Source organism: Siphateles boraxobius, unplaced genomic scaffold (genome assembly GCF_051911475.1).
Source record: "Siphateles boraxobius isolate OS27281-9 unplaced genomic scaffold, OSU_SipBor_1 1, whole genome shotgun sequence".
NCBI classification, from domain to species: domain Eukaryota; kingdom Metazoa; phylum Chordata; class Actinopteri; order Cypriniformes; family Leuciscidae; genus Siphateles; species Siphateles boraxobius.
This window is the reverse complement of record NW_027508699.1, coordinates 12,538,034-12,565,986: the sequence shown is the minus strand read 5'-3', so window position 1 is coordinate 12,565,986 and position 27,953 is coordinate 12,538,034. Positions and strand designations below refer to the sequence as shown.

The 27,953-nt window shown below is 37.0% G+C and overlaps 2 protein-coding genes across 5 annotated transcripts; one reads left to right on the top strand and one right to left on the bottom strand.

The window, feature by feature from the left end:
* Window positions 1-2,639: 2,639 nt before the first annotated feature.
* LOC143720799 (protein crumbs homolog 1-like) lies at window positions 2,640-15,413 on the bottom strand. Of its 2 annotated transcripts, XM_077210771.1 has the most exons (9): window positions 15,221-15,413; window positions 13,117-14,049; window positions 10,256-10,809; window positions 8,931-9,096; window positions 5,127-6,033; window positions 4,964-5,005; window positions 3,431-3,553; window positions 3,140-3,246; window positions 2,640-3,037 (listed from the first exon to the last, which is right to left on the bottom strand). In XM_077210771.1, the coding sequence occupies exons 1-9, from the start codon at window positions 15,267-15,269 to the stop codon at window positions 2,994-2,996; spliced, it is 2,925 nt and encodes a 974-aa protein (XP_077066886.1). In that variant the 5' UTR covers window positions 15,270-15,413; the 3' UTR covers window positions 2,640-2,993. The 2 variants fall into 2 exon arrangements, with proteins under 2 accessions (XP_077066886.1, XP_077066798.1); XM_077210683.1 differs by having other exon boundaries at window positions 2,640-3,246; window positions 15,221-15,412.
* A 1,337-nt stretch (window positions 15,414-16,750) lies between these two features.
* On the top strand, window positions 16,751-25,993 carry zbtb41 (zinc finger and BTB domain containing 41). 3 transcript variants are annotated; one of them, XM_077210465.1, is made up of 12 exons: window positions 16,777-16,913; window positions 17,175-17,302; window positions 17,825-19,065; window positions 20,067-20,274; window positions 22,131-22,200; window positions 22,319-22,466; window positions 22,571-22,700; window positions 22,823-22,918; window positions 23,562-23,668; window positions 24,219-24,324; window positions 24,478-24,566; window positions 24,935-25,993. In XM_077210465.1, exons 3-12 carry the CDS (start codon window positions 17,874-17,876, stop codon window positions 25,534-25,536), a joined length of 2,748 nt encoding a protein of 915 aa, XP_077066580.1. In that variant the 5' UTR covers window positions 16,777-16,913; window positions 17,175-17,302; window positions 17,825-17,873; the 3' UTR covers window positions 25,537-25,993. The 3 variants fall into 3 exon arrangements, with proteins under 3 accessions (XP_077066668.1, XP_077066490.1, XP_077066580.1); XM_077210553.1 differs by lacking the exon at window positions 17,175-17,302 and having other exon boundaries at window positions 16,751-16,913; window positions 17,837-19,065; XM_077210375.1 differs by lacking the exon at window positions 17,175-17,302 and having other exon boundaries at window positions 16,751-16,913.
* Window positions 25,994-27,953: the final 1,960 nt, after the last annotated feature.

The window sequence follows — 27,953 nt, the reverse complement described above, 5'->3', positions numbered from 1 at the left end:
TTAAATACTTTAAATTTAATTTTGAAACCTGTTGTCAATCTCGGATTCATAAGCAAAATCAAAACTATAATATACACAGCTGCTGCATAGAAAGAACTAAATATTGAATGCTCTTATTTTTGTGATTAGTTTATTAGATTTCAAAACTAAATCTGCTATATTGGGTAAAAAAAAGGAAAGCTAATGCAGTCATTTAATCATTGAGATATAAAAGGCTAGGGTTGCATTTTTACTTAAAAAAATAACATTAAACATCAAAATAAATTCATCAGAACACCAGTTGATAAAAAATAATTTAATGATGGCATTAAAAATCATATATTGGTTTTGTCATTGATTGGTTCTTAAACTACATTTGATTCAAAAACCGACTAATAAAGGGAAGCTATTATGACCGTTTTAAAATGCATGATTTTGTTTTTGATGTCTACTGATGGGGGTGGAATAGAATCCACTTGCTGCTTCAATGTATATGTAATGAGTGATTATAATTAAGGTATTAATCAATATTTTTCCTTCTAAATATCAAATGAGTTGAATGACTTCTCTGGAGATTTAACTTTGTTTATATAAGTTACCAGTGTGATTACTGAAATGTTCTTTTCATGTATTCTTTAATGTCTGTATTTGATATCTGAATGCAGTAACAGTACTTGCTTATTTAACCCAGCTTCCAGAAATTAAATAGACTTGTTTTGTATTTGAGAAATGTCTTCAATGTGTTAAAACATATAGGGGTCATTGAAGCCAATAGTTTAAGGGACCATTTCTTCTGTTAAAGCCTTTCTTTCCAGTTAGACTAAAGTTTAGCTTTCCTTGAGAGAAAGAACGCATTATCTTGATGTTTTGAGAGGACTCTCCTGTTTATAGTGAGAGCCTGGCCAAATCCAACCTTGGAAAAGCTGTGTGTCGGTGTGTGTGTTAGTCTTCTTGGTTACAGGTTAAGGAACCACTGGCATTATTGGAGATTGACTGAGTTGTTGTTCTGGACATGCTGGCACCCAGCAACCCAAATCTGAAACCTGGAAGGTCATGACGTGCCTAACTTCAGCTGCATAATCGATGGAGATATGCTTCAGTCTATTTGTATATGTGTGGAAAATTACTGTGTTTATCTATTTCAAAGCCAATGAGAATCATTCATCCCGTAAGCAATGACGTAGCTTAGACCTTGGAAATGGTATAACTGCTGTGATCATTGTAACTGTAAGCGGGCCGGCCTACGAACTCTGGTGTGAGTCTTGAAGCTGACTTCTACTGATGAAACTGGAAACTATCTTCAGTAAAACTTTTCTTTAATTTTTTATAATTCTGACTCCGGGTCTTCATTCTTCATATCTGGTTCTGGGTCTTTGACTGTATACCCCTTACACTACTAAAATATGACTTCAAGATTGATTTAAAAAATGCCTTAATTTCCACATATTTGACATTGTTGCAGAGACCTCTCTTCACAGTCTGTAACGCTCTGGGTTGCATTTCCCAAAAGCATCGTTATCCGCAAGCACCGTTGTTATCAGCATAGTTTAACGAGTCAGTGTTTCCAGAAACCATCGCTCTAACGAACATTCGCAAACAGCATCGCAATTTGTGTGGTTGGAACGACAGCTCTAGACCTGTGGTTAGCATGGTTTCATGTTTGCATGACATGTGGACTTAATAAATCCATATCTTAAGCAAAATAAGCAAGCTGACATTACAACCCGTGTTTTTTTATTTAGAATTCACGAGTTCACACTTACGAATGATCAGAGTAAATTGTTATGCGTATTTGGCGTGCTGTCTGGGTGGAGGGCTCCGAGCTCGGAAATTGGGCCCGAACCCAGAGCACTCTCCCCGTATCTCTGTTCAGGAAGATAACCAGGCAAGTGTGAGGAGATGGGGTGGTGGAGGGATGCTGAAAACTGTCGAGGAATATGAGAGAGTCGACTGTGTATATTTATAGGCTTTACTCATGCTGATTGAGTGGACCTGTTGATTACTGATTGCTGACAGCTGGTTGGAATGACTTCTTGATTGTTTGATCATTAGAATGTGTTCCGAACCTTGTTAATAAAACATCAATACATGATACAATTGTCATGTAGGCCTACATCTTTTCGTTTGTCAAGAGATTTAAAATACTATTTGCACTATTTGCGAACTTGCTCTAGGCTACTATGTAAGAACGAGCGTATGAATGAATCTGGAAATAAAGCAAAATAACTGAGAAATATGAGTAATAGTCCTCAGATGCCATGTCTGTATATCAAAACATCTAGCGTTAATTCGGTCTTAAACAGTTTCATTAAAAGAAGTTATTACTCCACCACGTGCGTGATGTCATAAACCAAGGTGGTTGAATGACCACTTTGCGACAACATGGTTTCAGGAGACAGTCGTGAGACTAGCTAGTTGATTTCTCCAACGATGAATCGTACTATGGTAGTGAAGCAGTTACGTAGTTGTACGGGAAACGCACCCATGTTTAGTTCCTGTCTCAATGAAGCCAGTCCTTCTGAAAAGCGCAAGTTGCTCTGATTGGTGGGCTGGAACCGTGTGTTGTGGTTGGTCAACTGCTTAGTGTGTTTCGCAAATGTCACACACCTTACCATAACTACAAGTTTAAACACACAACTAAGGCAACAGGCCACCCCCAATTTGTTTAATTTTTTTGCTTATACTGTACCTTGGCCAGAAATTATTTAAATGAGGAATATTGTGAGGTGTACTTTCCCGTAAGAAAACTCAAGACTACAATGAAGGCGTTTAAGGGATTTCAGAAACAGTGCACACTGATACAGAGAATAACTCCCTTTGGAGTGAGTTTGTGTTTTGTAATTTTGCAGACCTTTTTCATTACCAAACAGCAACATTACACACTAAAGAAAGTTGTAAATAAAAAAGTATACTAGGAACCCTTTAGAGGCCTTCGCGTATTTGTGTCCATTCAACATCACCCCACATCTTCCTCAAGAGTCCTCAGAGTGTCTGAGAAGGTACTGTTTTTTGTCCTAGTCATCATTGGCTGCGTTCCATTCAACCTCTGGGTCATCATCTAACCGCAAAATGAGGTATGACAACAGCTGGAAGATATTCTGCCACAGGAGCAGGAACACATAGACGTAGAAGTCACTGACGTCAATCTGACAGTGGTCACCTGCAAAGCTCATCTCGCACACACACTGGAACCTGTTGATCAGGTTACGGCAGAAGCCTCCGTTAAGGCAGGGGTCAGATGCACATTCATCCAGCTCCAGCTCGCACCTGTCAAAGAAAATCAGTGATCTCAGATGGAGAGATTGACACAGTGAAGAGCCATCTTAGGGCACATTACAAACAGTAGAAAGAAAATAACAGTAGAGAAAAATTAGCACACTTCCCATCAATAGGTTTTCACCTATTCATGTGCAATCATGTAAATTGAACCTCTGTGGTTTCATATTTTTACCATTGTCCAGCGAATCCAGGTAGACATTCACAAGTATCCTCTACAAAGGAGCAATTCCCACCATTGAAGCAACTATAGTTCCATCTCTCATTCCCACAGAAAGACACAGGAAGTTTAGGGTATCTAGAGAAAAATATGATAAAAGGTTGAAACTTGTTAGACTTCATTTTTGACTTACTACAGTTCTGTTCTATTAATACTGCCGGCCCGTTCACACCAAGAATGATAACTATAAAGATAACTGTATTTATTAGCATCCACACCAACGCACAATATCTTTGTTTATTAAGCGCACGCTGCAGTTGTCATTCACGCGGTGCAATGTGGCGCCAGGAGCGACGCAAGTGTTTTTTGCTAGTTTCAGCCCAACGCAGTTATCATTTTCACATCCTGCATGTTGTTTAAATAGCAAATGCATTTGTGCACATTTGTGCGCCCATGGGTTGTGCTGGTCTGAAAACAAGGTGTGTTCAGGCGCATTGGTGGCACGTTGCTATTTTTAGCAACTGAAATAGACTTCACCATTGACCAAAGAAAAACCTGGTCTAAAGTCAATAGTAGTATTTATTCTTTTGTTATTTAAAGGGCTCATCATTAGTAATAGACGGCTCCACAACGCGCGTACACTCTCCTTGTTACACACACAGGGACGCACAGCAGCACACAAACATGCCAAATATTAAAAATAAAAGGATTACAATGTAAAAGATTATTATTGGGTACATAAAGATATGGTGGAATCCGGCTTGTCCCGTAGATGGTCTGCTTTATCCTCGCGCACGAGCAGATCCGTTTCCTCTCGGGAGACAGATTTATGGTTCAGTTTTTCCGCTTGCAAATTCCAAATGTAAATAGCGAATCCGCCATGGCGTGAGCGCAACTGGTTTTTAAAGAGAATGGGAGATGAGACTCTGATTGGTTTATTTCACGTTACGCCCAAAACACACCCATTATTCATTAAGTGAATAGGGACAACCCTTTTAGACCATGCACCCCGCACCGACCATTTTTCCAGTCGTTAAACTACCAAAAGTGGATTCGGACACGCCCTAAGTGCACTTGCGCTTTAGACCATGCGCTTAGATCGTTAAAATAGGTCCTATGTCATTATTGTTATAGTTATCTTTTTTTGGTGAACAGGCCTTTATTCTAATTTCTAAAGCATAATAAATCAAAAAGTAACAATTCTGAGCAACCAACCTTAAAATATAGCCTAATCTAATTGTTTATTTTAATTTACACATAAAACTAGCAGATGCATCACTGAAATAGATGTGTTAAATAGAGCATATCCCCTGTAAGTGTGAATAGAGTCAGGCTAGCGGCCTGTATTTTTCTAGCCAATCAGAAAAGCCCTCCGCCGTCAATTACTTTGCTTTTTCGGGGTGGCTAATATTGGTTGGCTGGGGTTTTCAAATATGTGAATGCCAAGTGACCTCAAATATGATCACCCCCTTGTGAAGGACCATATCTAACACGTAAAGGCTTTGGCTTACAGCACCTTTAATGCATATTGTAAGAAGTCAAACTCACGGAAACCTGTCGATATACCATGGAAGTTCTGGAACTCTCTCCCTGAAATAGAAATGGAATTTAAAAACGCAAATATCCAAGAATGTCAACATTTGAAGATATAGCAGAAGAACTCGTGGGTCGAGAGATGCATTGGAGGGGTGATCATGGGAAACATCTTTACCTGCAGAAAGGTCCTGTCGTGTTTCTTGGACAGAGACATGCGTAGCGCTTCAGTCCTCTTAGGCATGTTCCACCATTGCTGCACTTGTGGTGGGCGCATACGTCCACCACCATTTCACAGAGTCGGCCTGTGTAACCCACATCACACAAGCACTCGTATCCTGCTGACACCCCTCTGCAGGCTCCGTGAACACAAGGGTTTGAGGCACAAGTGTCTAGAGTCAGTTCACAGAGTTGGCCATCCCAATCAGATGGGCAATGGCACTTGAAAAGGTCAAACAGATCTTCACAAACCCCACCATTTTGGCACGGGTCAGGCTCACAGACATTAGATCCCCAGCAGCCAAAGTAGGGAGTCGCAGAAGTTCTCAGAAAGTGCTCTTCCTGGGGCCTGGGAAGGTTCATCTCCATGTCGCTGTAATATGGCAATGCAAGGCCACCAATCTCCACCACACCAAAGCAGCCTGCGAAGTTGCCCTCCGAATTGGGTCCCAACCCCCCCAAGATGATGTCCACATCTTCTCTCAGGAAATCCAGATCTTCTGAGGCTGTAATTGAGATGGAAGGTTTCTCCCAGTGCTCATCCAGAACCAGTCTCCACCTGGATGATTGTAAGGCTGGGTTGTCCATGCTGAAGTCTGCCCTGTGCCACTGTCCATCACTAACCAGGTCCAGACTGTGTATATACACATAGGGGGATTGTTCTTCTCCCAGCAGCTCTAAAACTACATGTCCATCTTGGATAGAAATGGTAATAAATTGAGCATCCCGCTCAGCATGTAGTAGAGTCGCGTTCTGCTGCCTGGTACGGAAATGTATTGAAATGCTGCTGAGATATCGCTTTATTTTTCCATTGCCACGATAGGTGATTATGTGGCTGTCACTTCGGAGACTGACATTGACCACACCTGCGAAGCGAGCAGTAAAGAAACATCAATCAACTCTTTACTGAAGATAATCTATTTCTCCAAAACTCTTTCATTGCAAATATATAAATATATTAAACCAGAATTTACATATACATCCATAATTCTGTTTCCATAAGCAACTATATATCTTATTTGCTTTTAAAAGCTGTTTACAGTGTTTCACACTTCGTACATTGAAGTTTACTTTAAAATGGATTAAACAGCTTTTTTTTGGCAATGATTTGTCTAAGTACGAATAGCAATTTAGACACAGTACCAGTGTTACTTTAGTATCATTAAGATACTATCATTGTTTATATACAGTGAATATGTACAGTGCAAATATATATATATATATATATATATATATATATATATATATATATATAAAATTTATATTTTATTTCAGTTAATGTTTATTTTTTTCAAGTAAAGATTTCATTAACATATGTAATTATTATTATTAGCAGTATTATTATTAATACTATTAATAATAATAATTATATAAATATATAATAATAATACCATATTTAATTTCTGTGAGATCATGTGTGAATGTCATTAACACGCTTCATGCAATGCCTCAGGGCAGAGACATATGGCTTGGCAAATCCAACAAAGAATAATCTTTCAAGGCTTTCAGAAATCCTCTAGTATATCTACGAGGGGTGTAACAATATATCGTGTCACAATATATCGGACAACAAAAATGCAACAATGTGTATCGTGGATAGTGACAATGTGTATTGTGTATAGTTCACCAAAATTACTGTAATAAAAATTAAAGTTTACAGAGTTTTGGTGTCAGTAATACATTAAAGTACTATATATAATGTTTAATATAATGTATAATAATGCAATGGAGGAATATTTGTGGGTCCTGATAATACCAAATGTCTGATGTTACCAGTAAAAAGTGTCCTACATTATTTTAAATATATCTAGCCAGTGACAGAGTGGAAGCATATTCGTCTAAAATAAATTTGTGAACATAATCATGAACATTTTTATTCTGGTGTCACGTCCTGTGCATTTGGTTACCAGCACCAAGTCCAAGCCTATTCATTTACACCCACAATGTAACACCAAGTTGGGCATTTTAATCAACAGTTAATTTTTGGTTAACCTTTTATCATGTCTTTGAGTATCGCAGTAATATATTGTGAGTTCAGTATTGTGATATTTATCGCATCGACATTATGGTATCGTTACACCCCTAATAGCTACACATGACAATTATCAATTATATAACTGAACTTGAAGATATGTTCCATAGATGTATTAGGGTCATTCTTAGCATTCGGTGCCATTTGAGTCCTCATGACATAATGTGGGATATTTTGAGTAAAAATGGGCTAATACTTGTTTCTAAATGATCTTCTTAAATAGTTAATCCTCCTTTACCATAGAACACCATAATGTACACAGGATTAATTAATAAAAAAAAAGAATTACTCTGATTTTAGTGCAAGTAGGCTTAACTGCCATGTGCCCAAGTAAGCTTGCACAACTTCAGCCACAAATATAAGAAATAAAAATCAAATAAATTCCAAATTTTTCAATATTGTTGTATATTCTTATTTATAATATTCCTCACCAAAATATATTTTTTGTTAGTTATACATGTTTAATGGTTAAAGTCTTATAAAATATGTTGTGTCCCTGAATTGAATGTCCCCCCTGTTACTCTGATGGAAAATCCCTCTGAACACACCCATTGACTGCTCCTCTAATCACATGTCTCTCAAGAATTTGAATACTTTTTGGTGGCAAATTATCTTCAAGAAGCAGAGTAAGTATCACTCCTTAATTCACTCTTTTTTCAATGTTTTACAATGATTCACTGAAGTGGTAAAGCATAACATGTCCACCCTGTTATGCCTATTTATAGTGGAAACTGATAATTGTTTGTAATTTTGAAAATATGGTTAATAAACAGGTTAAAAGTCTTCCTCAGTAATCACTGCGTACTATAGCTTGTTTTTCATCACATTTGTAGCAATGGCTAACTTTGGCATAAAATGTCCCTCCTGTTACTGTCCACCCTGTTACTGTTTTGCACAGTAACAGGGTGGACTTATTGTAACAGAGTGGGTGTAAATGCTAAATAAATGAGTGTTTACAGCTTGAATTGGTACTTATAATTAATGTATTATACATGTATTTGTTATATACCTTCAAGAAAGAGTAGCTTAAATGGTATGCATGTAGAAATTTTTTGTGTCATGATGTCATGTTGGCTCAATGGTGTGATGTCCACCCTGTTACCCCTCTGTCCACCCTGTTACCTCTGTCTTTTTTTAAGTTAATAAAATAAGTTCAACAAATGTTATACATATCTTTGTGGTTAATTTTAGGGAATGAAATGGCAAAATGAAATAATTAAAAAATGGGGCAAAATTCCATTGAATGTCTTTTTATTCTAAAAGAAATGTGTTGAAATTACCACTGTGGCTTAAAATACAACAAAAGTTAATGAACACTTTGTTGAAATACATTTGTGGGGTAAATTGAGGGACATTTGAGCTCTTAGAAAATGTAAATATTACAATAAATGTGTGAATTCAAAACCTTTATTAATTTAGATGAGAATGTCCTGTAACAGGGTGGACATTTGGCCTTTGTGTCTGTGAAGAATTTGGTCAAAATTATTAAATAGTGATATCCTGAGCTGGACCAATATATTTTTCTTGAAGTGTAACAAGCCATTCTTCAGATAAAATTATTAAATCATGTAAATTTTTACTTTTTTTATAGAAATTTACCAAGCTGAAATGGCACCGAATAGTAGGAATGACCCAATAATGCTTTTTTTTCCATACCGCTTTTACTCGGTAAAAGAAAAACAGTTCAGACAAGGACAACTGCTCTTGGAACATTTACATATTCATACTTACATTCAAAACCCTGAGTGTGTGCTTGACACATGGCAGCGGTGGGACATGGAGACAGCTCACACCACTTGACTTCCTCACAGCGTTGCCCTGCCGTATTAGGTGGACAACTGCATGTGAAATCATCCCACATGGAGTAGCACACACCTCCATTCAAGCAGGGATTGATCTAGAAGAGATACTTACAATCATTCATTACAGAACATACAGTCCTTTTAAACAATCAAGATTCATTCACACGTTAAATCTTGAAGAGGACTCTGCTGTCCTTCAATTTCACTCAATATTTGTTTGCTTTTTTTAGGAGTGTTTCTCAAACTGCTGTCCATAGGCCCTTGGGGTCTGTCTAGAACAGCAAAATGATCTAAAGCATCTTCCTGAATTACGAACACTGTGCATTATGTAATAATAATTCATAACATATGAATATTTATTTATACATAATATTTTAAGTTTACAAAATAGTCAAACATTTTTCGAAGGTTAAGCCAATTTCTAAAGAGGTTTGGATCAAGCAAAGCATAATTAATCAAGAATTACAAAAATTCAGAATGATGTGATCATTCATAATACCACATTAACATTTTTATAGGATTCATAATATTTGAAGTTTACAAAATAGTCAAGCATATTAAACATATTAAAGCAAGTTTATAAAATTATAACGTTGTTCCAGAATTGTGAACATTGTGAATGATGTAACAATTCATAATACAAGAATATTCATAAAATGATTCATAATATGAATAAAGTTGACAAAATATCTAAACTATTTAACATATTTAGGATGTTTAGCATGTTTCTAAAAAGGTTTGGTTGAAGTCAAGTATCATTATTACAGAATTTTAAATATTGTGAATGGAGTGATCATTCATATTACTTGAATATTTATTAAAGTTTTGCATACTTCTAAAAGGGTTTAAATGTGCACAAATTCTTGATATGGTTCAAGTCAAGCATTAGTATTCCAGAACAGTGAAATGACGGAACTGTAAATGACGTAAATATTCATCATATTTGGAATATTCATTAAATCATTCATAATAGATACAAATTATTCCAATATGCTGATAATGCGAAACGAGGGATAATTCGGATAATTGTTTGCTATGAAACTGTCTGAATATGTTTTTTTCCTCATGGCCGTACGTTATCTCGGTATCACCCGGCCTAATGGCAAATATGAGCAAATTATACTATTACTGGTCACTTTTCATGTCGACCAGATCAACCTTTCCTGTCAGTTGGATATTTTCTTGTCCAGAATAAATTGCAAATTGGACCACACTTTATAGCAGTACCGTAATAGATCTGTAAACGTCTCTTACACTGCAGGAGTCGTCGCCAGTACAGCCGCGTGAGACTTTCATCAAACTCTGGAGCCTGTAGAAGCTCACCGGGACACTGACTGGGTAGAACTGCAGGCGTCTGCTATTCATACGGAGGTCTTGGATACATCCCTTAAAGTATCCCCCAAAGGCTAGTGACGCACGGCGATCCGGTAAGCCTCCCACATGTACTGCGTCCCCAGCCTGGACCAGCACACGACGGATAGGGACGCGACCCTGGCTCTTAGCAGACATAAACAGGGACAGGGATTCGGGTTCCACAAGCACAGTTATGAGATGAAAGTGGCCATCGTTGACCGCTTCCCTTCCTAGCAGGCTTTCAAAGTTGTTGATTTGAACTTTGACCTTTCCATCGTCCAGCCAGACTCGGAGGTACTGACTGGTGCTGTTGGAGAGGACGAGGAGCAGCCCCTGTGAGCGGCGCGTGCGGACGAACATGGACACGGTAGTGCTGTCGCCTGGGTCGTCTTCATCCACCCTGAACACAGCGTGGCTCTCCAAATCTTCATTGCCAAACCTTGCAGCTACATACTCTACAAAATCAAAGAGATCAAATGAGTGCATACTATAATAATATGTAACAAACAAAATGGAACATTTCTAAATATAAAGTTATAATTATTAACATTATACTAAATATATAATTATTATTATTATTAGCACTTTTATCATTATTATTATTATGATATCAAATCAAATATAACAAAATTAAATATTCCTAAAGAGTTATAATTATTAACACTATTTAAAATATATTATTATTGTTGTTTTAAAATAATAATAACAATATCAAACGTAATATAACAAAAATGGAATGTTTCCAAATATTAAGTATAAATATAAGTATAACTTATATTAAATATAAGTTATAATTTGTAATATTATTTCAAATATAGTGTTGATAACAACAACAACAACAACTATAATAATCTAAATAAAATGTGACAGTCAAATGTAACAAAATGGAAAAAATTATTATTATAAATACATTTATTATTATTATTTTTTAATAATAATAATAAGAAGAAGACAAACAGTCAAATTTAACAAAATTAAATATTTCTAAATGTAGTAATAATTATTCATATTATTCAAAAGATTTGTATTTTTTATTATATAAATGTTAATATTATTTCAAATATAATGTTACTATTATTATTATTATTATTAATTCTGCTAAAAATAATAACAATAACAATCTAAATAAAATGTAACAGTCAAATGCAACTAAATGGAAATAATTGTTTACTGTAAAAATGTACTACGACAAAAAATTATTACAACAACCACAACAATAATAATACAAATATATGTATAATAATTAACAATAAATAAATTGTTATACATATATTTGTCTTATTGTTATGGTGGTTGCAATAATAATAATAATAATAATAATAATAATAATAATAATAATAATAATAATAATAATAATAATAATAATAATAAGACAATTATGACTAAATGGAATGTTTCCAAAAAATAGAGTCCAATAAATATGTTCTGTCGCCTACCTGTTCTTCACACAGAAATATTTGTTTTCCTCACTGACAAAGTTTTAAATAAATCATTGATGGGAGGATAGGTCTTATTAAAAGTTAGCATGGATTAAACACGCCTGTTTATATCACGTTTCTATAATCCACAGTTCAGGTGTGGCGGATTTTAACCTTCCCTTGGCAGTCCTTCTGCTTTGGCATGTTTACGTCTGGGTGTTTGTAGATGGCTGTTTCATTTAGCGCTCTAATCTCATTCTATGTCTTGGGACTAAATTTGACCCTCTGAGGGGCGCTAAATTTAGAATATTTGCTAAGCAGTGACGTTGTTGTAGAGATAAATAGTGATCAGGAAAGATTGAATGTTCTTTTTAAATGATTTAAAATTGTATCTTGGTTTAAGCTGAAATAGGCTACTTTGAATAGTATTAAAAATTAATTTGTAGCTCAAACTACAGTATTTGCACATTTTAAAGGGATAGTTCACCCAAAAATGGAAATTCGGTCATCATTTACTCCATCTCATGTCGTTCCGAACCTGTATCAGTTTCTTTCTTCTGTTGAACACAAAAAGAAGATATTTTGAAGAATGTAAAAAAACTAAAAAAAAAAACTACGTAAGTCAGTGGGGTCCATCAACTGTTTAATTACGTGTTCAACAGAAGAAAGAAACTCATACAGGTTTGGAACGACACTTAAGCCACACTTAAAAATGTATAAATGTCATTGTATATCTCAAAATAAATCACAATTACTTTAAAGCAAGATAGCACAAGCACACTATTCACTTTGCACAACATTTAAGATAGAAGTTTGCGTTGTTTTAAATGATACATTCTCAAACGAACACTTTCAGGTTTCAACATGAATTAATCAGTAACACCCTGTTTAGTTTCTGTCTCTATGAAAAGCCCCTCCTTCTGAAAAGCACAATGTGCACTGATTGGTCGGCTCGACCAGTGTCTTGTCAATTGCTTAGAACGTGTTTGGGAAATGTCACGCCCATTACACTAACTGTGGTTGGGCGGGAATTATTTAAATGAGGAATATTGTGAGGTGTACTTTCTCGCAAAAAACTCAAGACAACAATGAAGGCGTTTCAGGGATTTCAGAAACAGTGCGCACGGATACAGAGAATAACTCCCTTTGGAGTGACTTTGTGTTTTGTAACTTTGCAGACCTTTTTCATTACCAAACAGCAACATTACACACTAAAGTAAGTTTAAAATGCGGGGGGGAAAAGCACAATAGGTCCTCTTAAAGTATCTAATTCCACAATTGTGTCTATTCTACATGAAGCTTGTTTACAAGTAAACTGGAGTAGGATAAAAAAAAAGATCATACCTTCTAAACAGTTCTTGCCCTCATAAGGCCGATGGCATTCACAGCTAAAACTCTTCCATCCTGTCTTGACACATCTGCCTCTGTTCTGGCATGGGTTTTCCTTGCATTGGTCCCAGTCACCGCAGTCCTGTTTCACATTATATTGCTTAATGGGAGCCCTCGGTCCCAATCCAGGCACCACTATGCGTGAATCCAACCACACATCCCGCATACATCCCAGAAAACTTGAACCACCCCCTTGCTCTCCTCCTCCACCAATGTAGAGATTCTGTATCACAGTCAACTCTGATAGACCTGAACCCAATTCGGGCTCTGCTTGATCGATCTGCACTTCCATGTCACACAAGTCTCCAGGACAAGATGGGTCTCTAAGACTCAGCCCAAACATACTGTTGTGCAGCGAGGCCTTCGCCGTGTGCCAGCCGCCATCGGAAACCATCGCTTTGAGCTCTAGAAGAACGCTTTCCGTGTCCTTGGCTCTCTGCAATGTATGCCGTAGTTTTCCATCCACTAACTCCAGCGTAAAAAGCTGATCTTCAACTTGGCACTGGAGCAGAGTGGCCACTTCCTGCAATGTGCGAAAACTCAGAGTGACATTCAAGGGCTCAAAAGCATTAGTGAGGATGGTCTGGACCTGGATAAACCCACTTTCTTCAAAAGAGAAGGTGGTGGACGTCTGGCACTTTGTTCCAGTGAAGCCCTCAGGGCAGATGCAGCTGTATCGATGTCGTCCTTTGTCCAGGTATGGATGGCAAGTGGCACCGTTCTGGCACCAATGACGCTCACAGCCTAGCAGGACTACCGTGCAGTTCGGCCCCCCATAGAGGTGTCCATTATAGCTCTCTTGGGAACACTGACATTTGTATCGTCCATCCTGATTCACGCACACACCACCATTCATGCACGGGTTCGTATCACACCCACTGGAGACTCCTGAGGCAGAGAAGAAACAAGTTTCAAGACTTTGCATGAACATAATCAATACTGGTTGACTGCATATGTAACTTGGAGATTTCACATTGAAATTATGTCATCATTTACTTATCCTTCATGTCGTTCCAAACCTGTATGACTTTATTTTTGTGAAACACATCAGAAGATTGGAAAAATTTATTCATTATATGGATTAATTTATATATCATCATTATATGGATGAAAAACATCATCTATCATCATCTATCATCATCTATCACTATCATCTTCATGAGTCATGCATGTTTGGACCGATATGAGGATGAGTAAGTGATAACTGAATTTTAGTTTTTAGGCGAATTACCCCTTTAAAACATGTTTTCCCATTACACATTATGTTTCTGGACATGACAATCTGAGAATTTTTTATAAAAAAATCAACAAGAATTTCAGATTTTCGTAATATGGTATGATCTTTTGCTAATGACAGCATCACTGTAAAAAACAACTCTCACTTTGTCAGACAAACACTATTTTTAGGCTGATTGAACTATTGAATTTAGAAAAAGGTTCAAAATGAATTGTAAACTTATAGTATGACCAACTTAAATTATTAAATAGCATGTGTTTTTTTGCTCAAAGCATTGGGAATTATTATGACATAAATATTTAAATTAGTATACAAAATAAAAATGTTCTACATCACTATTATAACATTTTAATGCTCTGCTTAACTGAAAATTATTATTGAACTTGGATTCACCAGTACAAAAACATTTTTTTTTAGTTTATCGAAATTATTATATTATGTTTGATAAAAGAACAGACCAACTTTAATTGTTAAGTTGATACAACAATAAGTATAATCAAAAAGGTTTTCTCAATTTATGATTTTTTTTTTACAGTTTTAATGCTGCATGAACTGCAAAATGTAAAAATAAAAAAATCATGTTCTTCAGCATGGTTTGAAAATCATCCAGAAAGCAGTTTTGAGTTTTGATGGAAGCAAGCATACATCTCCAAGACATACATGTGTTAAAATGTGAGGATTGATGCAAGAAAATCATTACGCATTCCAACTTATTCCACAATGTTATTAACAGGCCTATCACAATAACCTTCTTCTAAAAGTACGAACAAGCAGGTTTCTAATGTAATCCAGAACTATCCCACAAGATACAATTGTTATTACCTGCATACAGCAACAGTATCATCCAGAAAGATATGCCCGCACTTGACATGATTTTAGTTGTAAACAAACAGGAGACCTAAAACAAGCTCTGAAGAAGACAGGGCAGCTTCGTAAAACACCATTACTTCCTTAGCTTGTCTTCATTCATCTGTGTTTAGGTCTGACTGGCTTCAGTGGGTTCACAGCAAGCTTTAGGATTATGGTAATGCACTTACATGTGTAATGAACTGGTGTGAAGCCAGGGACAGGACAGGTCCCAAAGGCTAATCTGGGAGACTCACGCATCCACACCTTATGGACTTCAAATGCAGATCTCTGATAAGACAGATCTAAAAGCAGTTATTAACTAATATTAAGGCATCTTTCTTTACACAGCTGAGTTAACGTTGCTCTGTGCCTGCTCAAAATTCCGTGTAAAGAAAAGATGCAATACAGCATAAAAAACAGACTAAATTATGCCTGCTCTGACCCGCCTAAACAATATACAGATGAAACGGTTGTGTATGCAATTATGCCACCTCTGAGCAGCATTAAACAGTCTGTGTAGATGCCTTCTGTGCAGTGCCACCTTTGCAGAGTACATTTGCCATTAGACAGTAGAATTTATAAAGCCATGATCATCCCCTATTTAGATTATTTTCAAATGAGTTGGTGAACGCGGTGAACGTTCCAATCAGAAAAAAAAGTTAGCCTACTAAAGTTTATTTTATGGTTTAAGGTAGGCCCACAGAATGTTATTTGGCAACAAAACGGTTTACTGGCACATAGGCCTACTGTAGGGAGGATATTCTTAAGGTCTCTCGATTGCAACAACAATATAAACACCCTTTTACCTAGCTGCTCCGACAAAGTTGGAATCAGAAGCGTGTTAGGGGAAAATAGCCTTGAACACCGGCGTGACTCGCGAGACAGAATACATAGCCTACTGTAAAGATACTGAAATATTGCATAACATTTGGTCACTGTAGAGGCTAATTCGGATATAAAATGTGTAAAATAATAAATGAGGTTCGAACTTTTGACTGTTCGAACTTTTGACTGTTCGAACTTTTGTTAGTATTTAAAATTTTATTTATTTATTTATTTATTCATTATACATAGCCTGAATAACATAGGTTCACTGTTCGAACTTTTGTTAATATTTACAATTGTATTTATTTATTTATTTATTATACACAGCCTAAATAACATAGGCTACATATTTACATTGAAAACATCATATTTAATAAATATTAATAATCCAATTAAATATGATGTATGTAATCATTAATAAATAATAACTGCAGTTGGGTGTGCATTGTTGAACTTGAAGCAGGGATTCAGGAATTTCCATTCACCAAATAGGCAACTACAATACCCATAATGCTACGCGTTGCTTATGGACTGCGTCGTTGTTAATTATTATTATTATTATTTATAAATGAAAATAATACATTATTAACTTTCATTAAATTACAAGTTATACATAGGAGTTATTTTCGGAGGATGAATTCGCTTTATATGTAAACCAATGAAACAGGAAGACGTTTTGCCTTTAGCCAATGACAAAACAGCTTGTTGAGACGTCGGAGCCCTGGACGATGGAAAAAGGACACACTACGCGTCTTATAATCTTATAATTTTGTTTGTTTGTATACAAAGGCAGATCAAGATACCTCTTCAAAACGTCAACGCATGTTTAATCTTTTTAAAGGTAAGACTGGAACTGAGAAACAAGTCGCTCTTCACAGTTTGCCATGGGCCATTTCAGGGTCGTTTGTCAACGCACTCCTGTTGTGGAGGGGCCCTGTGGGAGCATGACATAATGGGGGGCCGTAAGGGGTAGTTCACTTCAGATTTGCATTGTTCCCATTTGCAGTGGACTAGATTTAGGAATGTATGTACAATGTAATGCATGCTGACAGTGTTGTAATGTGTTTGTTTCGTTTGTGTCATTTTCCTCACCCTGTGCAAGACTGCAAGCAAAACGTCAGGATATATGACGCTGTCAATGCTTCCTTCTGTCTGAAGTCACTAACTCCAGATATAGGTTCGGTGTGTGACATGGTTATGTGGCAATTATTCAGACAACTGAAAGCGCTGGTAAAAGCATAATCAACTATAATCGTTTATTCTAAATTTGCTCCCCAGTATGGGACAAAATATGCCCCATGGTTTTTCTAGCTAGACATTTATATTTCCATTATAATGTATGTGTATGTTTAAATAAATAATAGTATATATTTTTAAAATAATAATTTATAGTATATCCTGACTGAAGGAATAGGTTCATTTGTAAAATATTTAATGGTGAAGAATCTGAAGTCCATACGTGTGATATGCAAAATTTGGTTTTCAATAGATGGAGGTGATGTGAAACCATCATATATTGTTAATTTGTTCTCATGAGCCATTCTGAATATGCATAATGAATGTCATGACAGCTGCAGCACACATTTTTTAAAATTGTAATACATTATCATTTTGTGAAAAAAGCAGCAGGTTGTACTCCAATGTAATACAATACCTATAAACAGATTAATGCTAAATAGTTCAATACATAAATATATTTTTTTACCCCAGGGTTGCCCAAGTACTAACGAATCGGTGTTTGTGCACTGCAAGTCTGTTTTTCAGCTCTAAAAATGGAAGTTTTGTGTTGAAAACCCTAAACATGAAGAAGAAAGTCAGTCCATCCCAGCAGTCAAAAGTGAAGGATATCACTAGCACAGAAACACAGGAGACAACATGTCATGGACCAACGGCGTGTGATGCCAGCAGCGATGTAGACGTTGCCAATAAAGATTCTTCGCAGGAAAAGAAGCATCTGCAAATATCCCAAAGTGATGGCTGTTTCCTGAAGTTCTTGAACCAAGACCGGCAGAAACTGGCATCATTCTGTGACATAACTCTCATGGTCAGTGGGAAGATGTATCATGCCCACAAGGTGGTTTTGGCTTTTGGCAGTGGCTATTTTCATGCCAAATTCAGTGAGAACCCCGAATTGCACCATGTTACCATTGATAACATAGAGGGCTCTACCTTTGGACACTTGCTCAACTTCCTGTACACATCTGAATTTGAAGTTTCAGAAAGCCAGGTTCCTGCTCTGACCGAGGCTGCCTGTTTTCTGGATATGATGGAAGCTGTAAATCTTTTATCAAAGTGGATGACACCAGCTCACGCAGATGAAGAAAGTGATGTTCAGCGGGTTCCCCAGGAGACCCCAGATGTCCCGCATGTCCAAACTTCAGTAGGAGCTAAGTGCTCCTTTTGCAGTCGCACATTCTGCTACAGGAAGTCTCTGGAGAATCACCTGGCCAAGACGCACAGCGCTGGTTGCCTTGTTGAGGAAGAGCAAAACATGGCAAGCACATCTGCGCCGGTCACTACCCGCAGATCTAGCCGTCAGAGGAGGACCCCTGCTAAATTTGAGAGCCAGGAGAGCGGGAATGGCCACGGCCAGAAACCCAGTCAAAAAACTCCAAAGGATGACGATGCTACCTTTGAGGAGCAGGAGGAAGAGGATGACGAAAGTGAGGAAGAGCAACCGAATGAGCAGGGAGAGCAAAGCAGTGAGGAGGGGCGAGAAGAAACCTCCAGTGCTGTGGAGGTCGAGGAGGCAGAATGTGAAGACGGTGAGAAGCGACAGGAGGAGCATGTGGCTGAACTCAGTGAGCCTGGAGAGCAGACTGAGACCCAGATGGAGACCGAACCGAGATCCACTCATGCTGTCGTGGAGCAAAGCCAAGCGACGGAGGTCACCGCTCATGTCTTCCCAGAGGGACTGGCTCCCGTTGTGGTCCAGAGCGCTAACAAAAAGACTCTGAAGTGTCCCAAATGTGACAAGACCTTTGATCGCATAGGTGAGAACCGTAAAGGCTGACGGATGTAATCGGTCTCATCTCCTAATTTATTTAACAATGCAGTTTATTCATTAGTCTGTAAGATTTCATGTCTGGATTTATTTGATCTAAATTATAGTGAAACAGTAATACTGTAAAATAGTATTATAGTTTAAAACTTAACACTTTAGTTTAGGGTCCAATACTCACTATTAACTATTTGCTTATTAGCATGCACATTTCTAGGATATTTGCGGTTTATTAGTACTAATAAAGCACATATTAATGCCTTATTCTGCATGACCTTATTCTACATTCCTTAATCATGCCCAATATCTTACAACCACCTTACTAACTATTAATAAGCAGTAATTAGGAGTTTATTGAGGCGAAAGTCACAGTTAATAGTTAGTTAATAGTGAGAATTAGACCCTAAACTAAAATGTGATCCTATTTTCAATTATAATATGTTTTAAAATGTAATTTATTCCTATGTTGGTAACATTGAATGTTCAGCATCATTAATCCAGTCTTCAGTGTCACATGATCCTTCAGATATAATACAAATATGATGATTTGCTGCTCAAGAAACATTTCTTATTATCAGTGTTGAAAACACTCGAGCTGCTTAATATTTTTGTGGAAACGGTGATATTTATCACTTTTGATAAATTCAATGTGTACTTACTGAATAAAGTATTAAGTTAAATTTTTTTGTTTTTACTGACCCCAAACTTTTAAACGGCTGTGTGCATAATATGACGTGAATACGCCTCTTCTATGATGAGCATGTTCTTAGTTTATTTATTAAAATATATATTTTATATTTTTGAGGATATTTTTAAGTAAAAAATATCAGGGCAATACAACTGTCCTGATATCATAAGGAAGAAAGCAGTTGTCACTTCTTTTATTATTATTTGAATAAAAAAAGTCAAAGAAAGAAAGAAAGATTAATGCCATTGTTGTTGTTAATGTAATGGCTTTGTCGGATCACTGCTTTGCTTTTCCTCATTTTGTAGGTAAATACGAGAGTCACACCAGAGTACACACCGGCGAAAAACCTTTCCAGTGTGACATCTGTCTTCAGTGCTACTCCACCAAATCAAACCTCACTGTGCACAAGAAGAAACATGACAGTGATACGCCCGTCCAGAGGAAAGAGCACAAATGTCCCTTCTGCAACAAGCTTCATGCCAGCAGGAAGACTCTCAGCAGACACGTGAAGAGGTGAGGGGGGATCCCGTCCCAATCCCAGATTTCACTGACAAACAAAACACAAAAATCAGAAGAAAGAAGGTAGAATTTTGCATGAAGAAAATCAAGCCTATTTCGTGACCATTAAGATTGTTTTTGAATTGTGACCATTTTTTAAGTCACAATTTCTTCCAGTAAGCTTTTGAAATTAAAACATTTTGGTATCCACATATGTATGTATGCCTTTGGTGTGCAGCTGAACAAAAACAACAAAATCTGAATAATTTATTAAATCTTAGGTAGGTTCATAAAAAAAATAAAAAAAGGTTAGGAAGTAGATAAAAATGATTCCATTTCAAGCAAGTGATTCTGGTTCAATTCCAGTCACTGATTCAGCCAGTTTGAATAATAGAGAAAATGAGCCATTCTCCTGTTTTGTGTCACTATGCACACCGAGATTGGACAAAAAGAAAGAAAACCAGAGGATTATCTGAAGTGGTTAATGCCCATGGCAGAGTAGCCAACCTCACTGGATGTGGCCGTGAGAGAAACCTTGATGCAAGATTGCAGCGAAAAATATCTGACCTCTTCCAACTGCCACACACATTCAAGCCGAACTTCAGACACAACGTGCGACAGTTTCAACTCAGTGAAAGGGGGTTCTACTCAAAGATAGGAGAGCCAGGAGAACCCCTCTGACATAATAAAGCCTAACTGCAATTTGCGCTTGAACATACCAAAATATTTCTGGAAGAATGTCCTGTGGACAAATATTCTGACTGATATTACCCCAACTTTGAGAATAATGCGCATTTCAAATTATAACACATGAACGAATTACCATGGACAATTTGGAAATGTGCGTTCTTAATTGTCATTAATATAAAAATTCCTAATGGTCATCAAAATGTATGGAAGCTTGTTTCCACCACAGAATAAAACAATTTTAAAGATAATTGCAACTTTTATCACACAATTCTGACTTTTTTCTGAGTTATAAAATCAGAATTGCGAGATATAAACTCACAATTCTGAGGGGAAAAAAGTAAGGATTGCGAGTTTATATCTTTTTTGCTTTATGACATGCAATTGCGAGTTTATATCACACAATCTTTTTATTCAAATGAGCTTCCATAAAATGGGCTTCATTTTCTTCATGTAAAATATCATTTTGGTTTTATGTTTATATTGAGGTGAAATGTGACTTAAATCAGAACAAGAAGTTTAAGCAATGGTTCTTACCATCTTTTCGAGGTATGGCTTTCTTCTGTGGAACACAAGGGAAGATATTTGGAAGAATGCTCATAACCATTATAATTTTTGACCATACAATAGAGGTCAGTGGGACCAACATTCTTCAAAATATCTTATTTTGTGTTCCGCAGAATAATGAAACTCATACAGGTTTGGAACTACTTTAGGGTGAGTAAATGGTGACAGAATTTAAATTTTTGGGTGAACTATCCCTTTAAATGATGGCAGTTCTGTGTCTACTAAAATGAACATTTTAAATTGAGCAAATCTTTAGCTGAAGGAGTAACTGTACATTTGACATCTTTCTTTCTGACTGCTGTATTAAATTTCTCCATATTTTGTCCTCTTTTGGAAAGTTGTGGAAACGCTTTCATGGATTTTTTCCTTTGCTACGGAAGACTCAAATTTGCTGTAGTCCCACATTCGCCACTTTACAAATTCACCTATCAATGATGACTTTCGCTTCTGTCAAAAGGTTGCATTATGTGTTCTGTTCAGTTTATTGAGTCCCATCTATTGGAAAAACGTCACTTGATGTAGTTTGCATTCTGAACTGAACTGTTGTTTGGGTGATGAAATGCTTTGTTACCTTGCCTTTGTATGTGACAAAAGTCCAACACATTGTCTGCTTACAGATTTCACCCTGACCACCTCCAGGAGTTTCTCACTCAGAAGAAGAAGAAGAGTGAAGGCTGGAAATGTGACGTGAGTCATTTCCCTAATGTATTTTATGCACTACATTCAAATGACCACGAAAAGCCGACGTGAAATTCTGTTTGCAAACAATTTTACAGTTGCCTGTATCATTTCTTTAACGTGGCAGATCTGTCACAAGTCCTTCAGTCGTCGCCCCCATCTGGAGGAGCACATGATCTTACATTCACAGGACAAACCCTTCAAGTGTGCCTACTGTGACGAGCACTTCAAGTCACGATTTGCCCGGTTGAAGCACCAAGAAAAGTTCCATTTGGGTAAAACTTTACCTTTCTTTTTTGTGCTAATGAACAGCAAAAGCGTTTAACTTGTATTGAACTTAGAGAATTCCTTTAATGTTGACAAAATGTCCAATGTCCAGGACCCTTCCCTTGTGACATCTGTGGTCGTCAGTTTAATGACACAGGGAACCGTAAACGTCACATAGAGTGCACACATGGGGGGAAGAGGAAGTGGACCTGCCTTCTGTGTGGCAAATCAGTTCGAGAGAGGTAAGAAGCTGCTGTTATGCAAAAAAAACTGATATTACCAAAACTGTATGCCAGTGCGATAATGGTTTGGATGTTTTATCCGAAAACAAGCTCTCTCAGCTTATCTTTGAACATATTTTCAGGACAACCCTCAGAGAGCATCTGAGGATCCATAGTGGGGAAAAACCTCACCTGTGCAGCATCTGCGGACAAAGCTTCCGTCACGGAAGCTCCTACAGGTCTGTGAGAGTGCCCGAAATACTACATACAAGAAACATGGTTCACATTAAAAACAAAAGTAATTCTGAGAGAATATGTGCAGATGAATAGTTAAGCAAGCTTCTATGAACATATTGAACTTTAATTGCATATATGCACATCTTCTGTTTTTGAAGGAAGTCTCTTATGCTTACCAAGGCTGCAAAAATACAGTAAAAACTACAATATTGTGAAATATTATTACAATTTATAATAACTGTCGTAATATATTTTAAAATGTAATTTATTCTTGCAATTCAAAGCTGAATTCCAATCTTCAGTGTCACATGATCCTTCAGAAATCATTCTAATATGATGATTTGATGCTCAAGAAACATTTCTTATTATCATCAATGTTAATATTAATTAAGCAGTTAATAATTAAGCAGTTGTGCTGCTTAATGTTTTTGTGGAAACCATGATTACATTTTTTGATAATTGGAAAGTTCAAAACCAGTGCATTTATTATGTTAAGTATAATGCATCATTGCTGAATAAAAGTATCACTTTTTATTTAAAAAAAACTGTACTAACCCAAAATAATTAAGTAATTGGATATCACTAAATGTGATAGTTTTATTTATTAACAGTGTTGTGTTACCTGTTGTTTTGTGTATATTTTAGGCTTCACCTTCGTGTTCATCATGAGGACAAGCGCTATGAATGCGAGGAATGTGGCAAAACCTTCATTCGCCATGATCACCTAAAGAAACACAAAAAAATTCATACAGGTATTTTTTCAATTCCGTCAAATGGACTGAAGGTACTTTTTTGTTTGTGGTCTCGGAAACCCCACATATAAATTTGAAAACATACTAATATTTCAAATGCTAATTTAATTCAAGGTGGCATCATTTCGCCATCTGTTTGTCAGCCATAATGTGATGGATGACTCACTAGGATTTAAAACTGTCGACCCCCCAAAAAAATGATCACCCTCATGTCATTCCACACCTGTTTGACTTTCTTTCTTCTGTGGAACATAAAAGAAGATACTTTGAGGAATATTGGTAACCAAAGAAACACTCTCTCGGCTCCCATTAACTTCCATTGTATGGTCAAAAAATATAATGGAAATCAATAAGAACTGAAACTGGTTACCAAAATGTTCATTTCTGGATGCCCCTCATTTTGGACCATCCCTTTAAGGCCAAAAACAGTGAAATCCACCTTAAACTATTAAATTAACCGTACGAGTTTCTTCATCCTGCTCATGACTGATGTATGTGCTCTATAAGTGTGTATGTAGGATTATAGTCTTGTAACATTTGTTTTGTGTAGGCGAGAGAGCGCACCAGTGTGAAGAGTGTGGAAAATGCTTCCGCCGTGCCGATCACCTGACTGTCCATTATAAAAGCATTCACCTGGGAGAGAAGATCTGGAGAAGGCATGTGAAGTCACACACACTCATCGATTTTAGAAAACGATTGTTTTCGTGACGATAAATGCGTGCTTTGTTGTGCAATACAAAAAAATGCCCGCAGTTGATGTTGGTTGTGTGAGATCTGCGATTTCATGATCATGTACTGTAATTTGACAGGTATAAAGCAGTAGTGCATCAGTGTCAGGTGTGCAAGAAAGAGTTCAGGGGGAAGACCAACCTCATGTCACATTTCAGAACGCATTCAGGTAAAATGTGCTACCATTAAAAAATGTATTACTTTTATTCAGCAAGGATGCATTAAAAAGAATCAAAAGGGACAAAGACATTTATAATGTTAGAAAATATTTTTATTTCGAATAAATCCTGTTCTTTTGAAGAAAAAAATTTCTTTAGAGGCAAATCAGCATTTTAGAATGATTTCTGAAGGATCATGTGACACTCAAGACTGGAGTAATGATGCTAAAACAATGTTATGGTTTAACTGTCCTTTTGAGCAAAAAATGCAGCCTTGGTGAGCATAATAGACTTCTTTCTAAAACATTTAAAATTCTTACCGACTTTGTGGCATTTCTGCTACACAATATTTTCTGATCCGATATTTCGCTGTCCTCAGGTGAGAAACCCCACCGGTGTGTGATCTGTAACCAGACCTTCCGCATCAAGAAGACTTTGACCAAACACATGGTCATTCACTCAGATGTACGTCCTTTCAACTGCCCGCACTGCAGTGCAACCTTCAAGCGTAAGGACAAGCTGAAGTACCACGTGGACCACGTTCACAGCGCCCGTCTGCTCGACCCGCAACAGCAGAACATGCCTGTGCCCCCCGCGAGCAAGCTGTCCGAGCCGCTGCCGTCAAACGAAGCGCCCAAACCATACCACAACACGTCTAAGACTGTGCTGCAGAGTGTGGGGGCCGATGTCTGCGTTCCCGTGACACTCGTCCCCGTCCAGATGACTGAAGACACGGTGCACGGGGCGGCACATGGCGTCCTTCCAGCTGTGAGCCAGCAACAGCAGACGGGCTACCAGTCCGCCACTGACCTAGTGTTCTTAGAGAAGTACACCCTCACGCCTCAGCCCACCAACATAGTGCACCCAGTGCGGCCGGACCAGATGCTGGACCCTCGAGAGCAGTCGTACTTGGGCACACTATTGGGACTGGACTCGGCTTCATCTGTACAAAATATGTCTAGTGCTGAACATACTCATTAATTCGCTATTACATACACGTTGTTCTTCACATCAATTCCTTTTGGTCTCTTTGTGCTGTTCTTAAAGACATGGTTCACTTTTGTAATTCAAAGCAGAAAATAGTTTTAAACGACATGACGGAGAATAAATAATGACAGAATTCAAATTTTTGCGTGAACTATTTCTTTAATATTGAAGTAAACAGCTTATAATGAATTGAGGATTCTATCATCCACATCCAGTATAAACTTTGACTCTAAATGGAATCTGTGTGTAAATGTCTCCTTTATAAGCCGACATATGTGTTCATATATCTGACATAACTACAGTGCTGATGAGTTATTATATTCGTGTCAGATCTTCTCAAGTAATTCACCACCCCTAACCAAAGTTAATGATGAAATCAGCGCATCAGCTCTTTTGCTTGTGTTCTTTTAAATAAAGCACTCTGGACCTCTGAGTTCAGGAAGTGATTTTATAATGTTTGTTATAGTCGTTTGTTGTGTTTTTGTTTTTTGTCTGGCTGTTCAGTCACATGGTGGGATGTTGGACATTTTTTTTAGAGAACAATAATGACCACTTTCTTTGGGAAACCAGTTTTATACTGATTGCTGTATGAATCGTTATATCTGCGTTAACCTGTAAAGCCTGATATAGGAAATAATAGTCTGAAAAATCTTTTTAATATGATAGTTTATTGAACCTTTGAAGTTTGCAAATGTGTTTTATGTTGAGTGTCATATTAATACTTCAGGCTTTTATTGCTCATGCAGTAGGATTTAGTAAGAAAATGCAGCTCATACTTGAGGAGGAAAAAATATGCAATTTGGTGCTGTTGTTGATATTTATGTGGCCCCAAAATAAGATGAAATTTTAATAACTTGTAATGTAAATAAATGAACTTTATAACAGTCCAGCTGACTACTGACAAAATATCAGTTAACACTATATCTCTCAATCATTTTTTTAGTAAGATGATGTTTAAATGCTTATTGTTATGAGCAATGCTCTGTTTTAATTGTGGGGGGCATTAACAATTTAAATAAATATGTATGGATAATCAAGTACACCTAAGTTGCTTCAGTCCAGAATGGTTTATCTTAACATATTACTAACAGTATAAATGTTATTCTAACATATTCTTTATATAGTTAGTAAATATTTAGCTGCAAAATGATGTGAAGGTGGACGCTGTTAGAATGATAATAAAAGGCCTTTACTTGCTAAAAAAAAGTATAAACTCAATCAGAAAACAAGCAGTAGATTGTGTACAACATGTTATTAGGGCAAGTTTTGATTGTGTTGATAATTCAGAGGGCTTAAAATTTTGCTTAGCAATAATGATACAGTATGCTATAGGTTTAAAGAGGATTTTTATAGTATTTTGTTCAGTTGTCTTTCTGCAATTATTTAGTTTTTCAACAGCATTTCCTATCCACAGTTTGGACATAGTTTGGACATTTTCATTTAGCTCTCCCTTTGTCCATTCACAACTCATTGCACAGGAAACCATCTCAAACACATGGATACGATTACAACTAAATTTGACTGTGACACACACACAAATTAATAAATAGTTGACAGAGTTGCAAAGTAAAGTCAGCAGTAGACCAGACAGAGCTAATGTGGTACAGTTGAAGGTACAATATTTGCCCATTTCAGTCTTTAGAGTCACACTGCCTCCCTGTGGTCAAATATCAGCAGTTCTTTTATTCAACATAGTTTAAAGTTCAAAACCTTTATTGTCATAGGCACAGACCCCTGTACAATTAAATTTTTCTGCTTTCCACAAGATTAAAGTATTAAGATAAGAAGAAAGATATAAATGCAATACATAGTAGTGCAATATAGTAGCCAGTGTTGTGCCTGAACGCGTTCATTGAACGATAGTTCATGAACTCGTTCATATTTTGGGCGAACGTGAGCTGAACGTACTGTATTACTGCCTGATGAACGTTATTGTGAACGCGTTCATTCGGTTCATTCTGGTGTCTGTGAACGCACGCTCTCTCAGTTTAACTTCGTTCAATGGGGTGCCAGATTTCTATAGAGTCTTCCAGGCGAAAACCCGGATAAAACACACGTAAACAGGCCTTAATATGTAGCGAAAAAAACACCCAATCTGGCAACACAAGCCACCAGTGTCGCACCGCGGCCGCCGCATGCGTCATCAAAACAAAAAGCAGCATGTAGTCGACAAATCAGCGAGGAGGTGTCGTATCGTATGATCAGTTTTAAGACAAGGTCGGTGAGGATGGGAAAAATCTTACATTTCTGTGCAAACTTTGCCCGCCGATAAAATAACCGCTGTCTGTGGTTGTATATGGGTTGTGGCAATAAAAAAAATAAAAAAAAAATAGCTCGCAGCAACATATGGAAAAAAAGAACTATGAACTAGTTCATTTTTTGGAACCGTGAACTTAGTTCAAAATGTTGAA

Excerpts from the sequence above, each read along its gene's own strand:
- LOC143720799 (XM_077210683.1), bottom strand. The coding sequence starts at position 15,269 with ATGTCAAGTGCGGGCATATCTTTCTGGATGATACTGTTGCTGTATGCA. Across the intron at positions 9,097-10,255 it reads CTGGCGACGACTCCTGCAGT|ATCAATCCCTGCTTGAATGG; the intron begins GTAAGAGACGTT and ends TATCTCTTCTAG. Across the intron at positions 3,247-3,430 it reads CCTGGATTCGCTGGACAATG|GTGCGAGCTGGAGCTGGATG; the intron begins GTAAAAATATGA and ends TTTCTTTGACAG.
- zbtb41 (XM_077210553.1), top strand. The coding sequence starts at position 17,874 with ATGAAGAAGAAAGTCAGTCCATCCCAGCAGTCAAAAGTGAAGGATATC. Across the intron at positions 20,275-22,130 it reads CTCAGCAGACACGTGAAGAG|ATTTCACCCTGACCACCTCC; the intron begins GTGAGGGGGGAT and ends GTCTGCTTACAG. Across the intron at positions 22,467-22,570 it reads CCAAGAAAAGTTCCATTTGG|GACCCTTCCCTTGTGACATC; the intron begins GTAAAACTTTAC and ends TCCAATGTCCAG.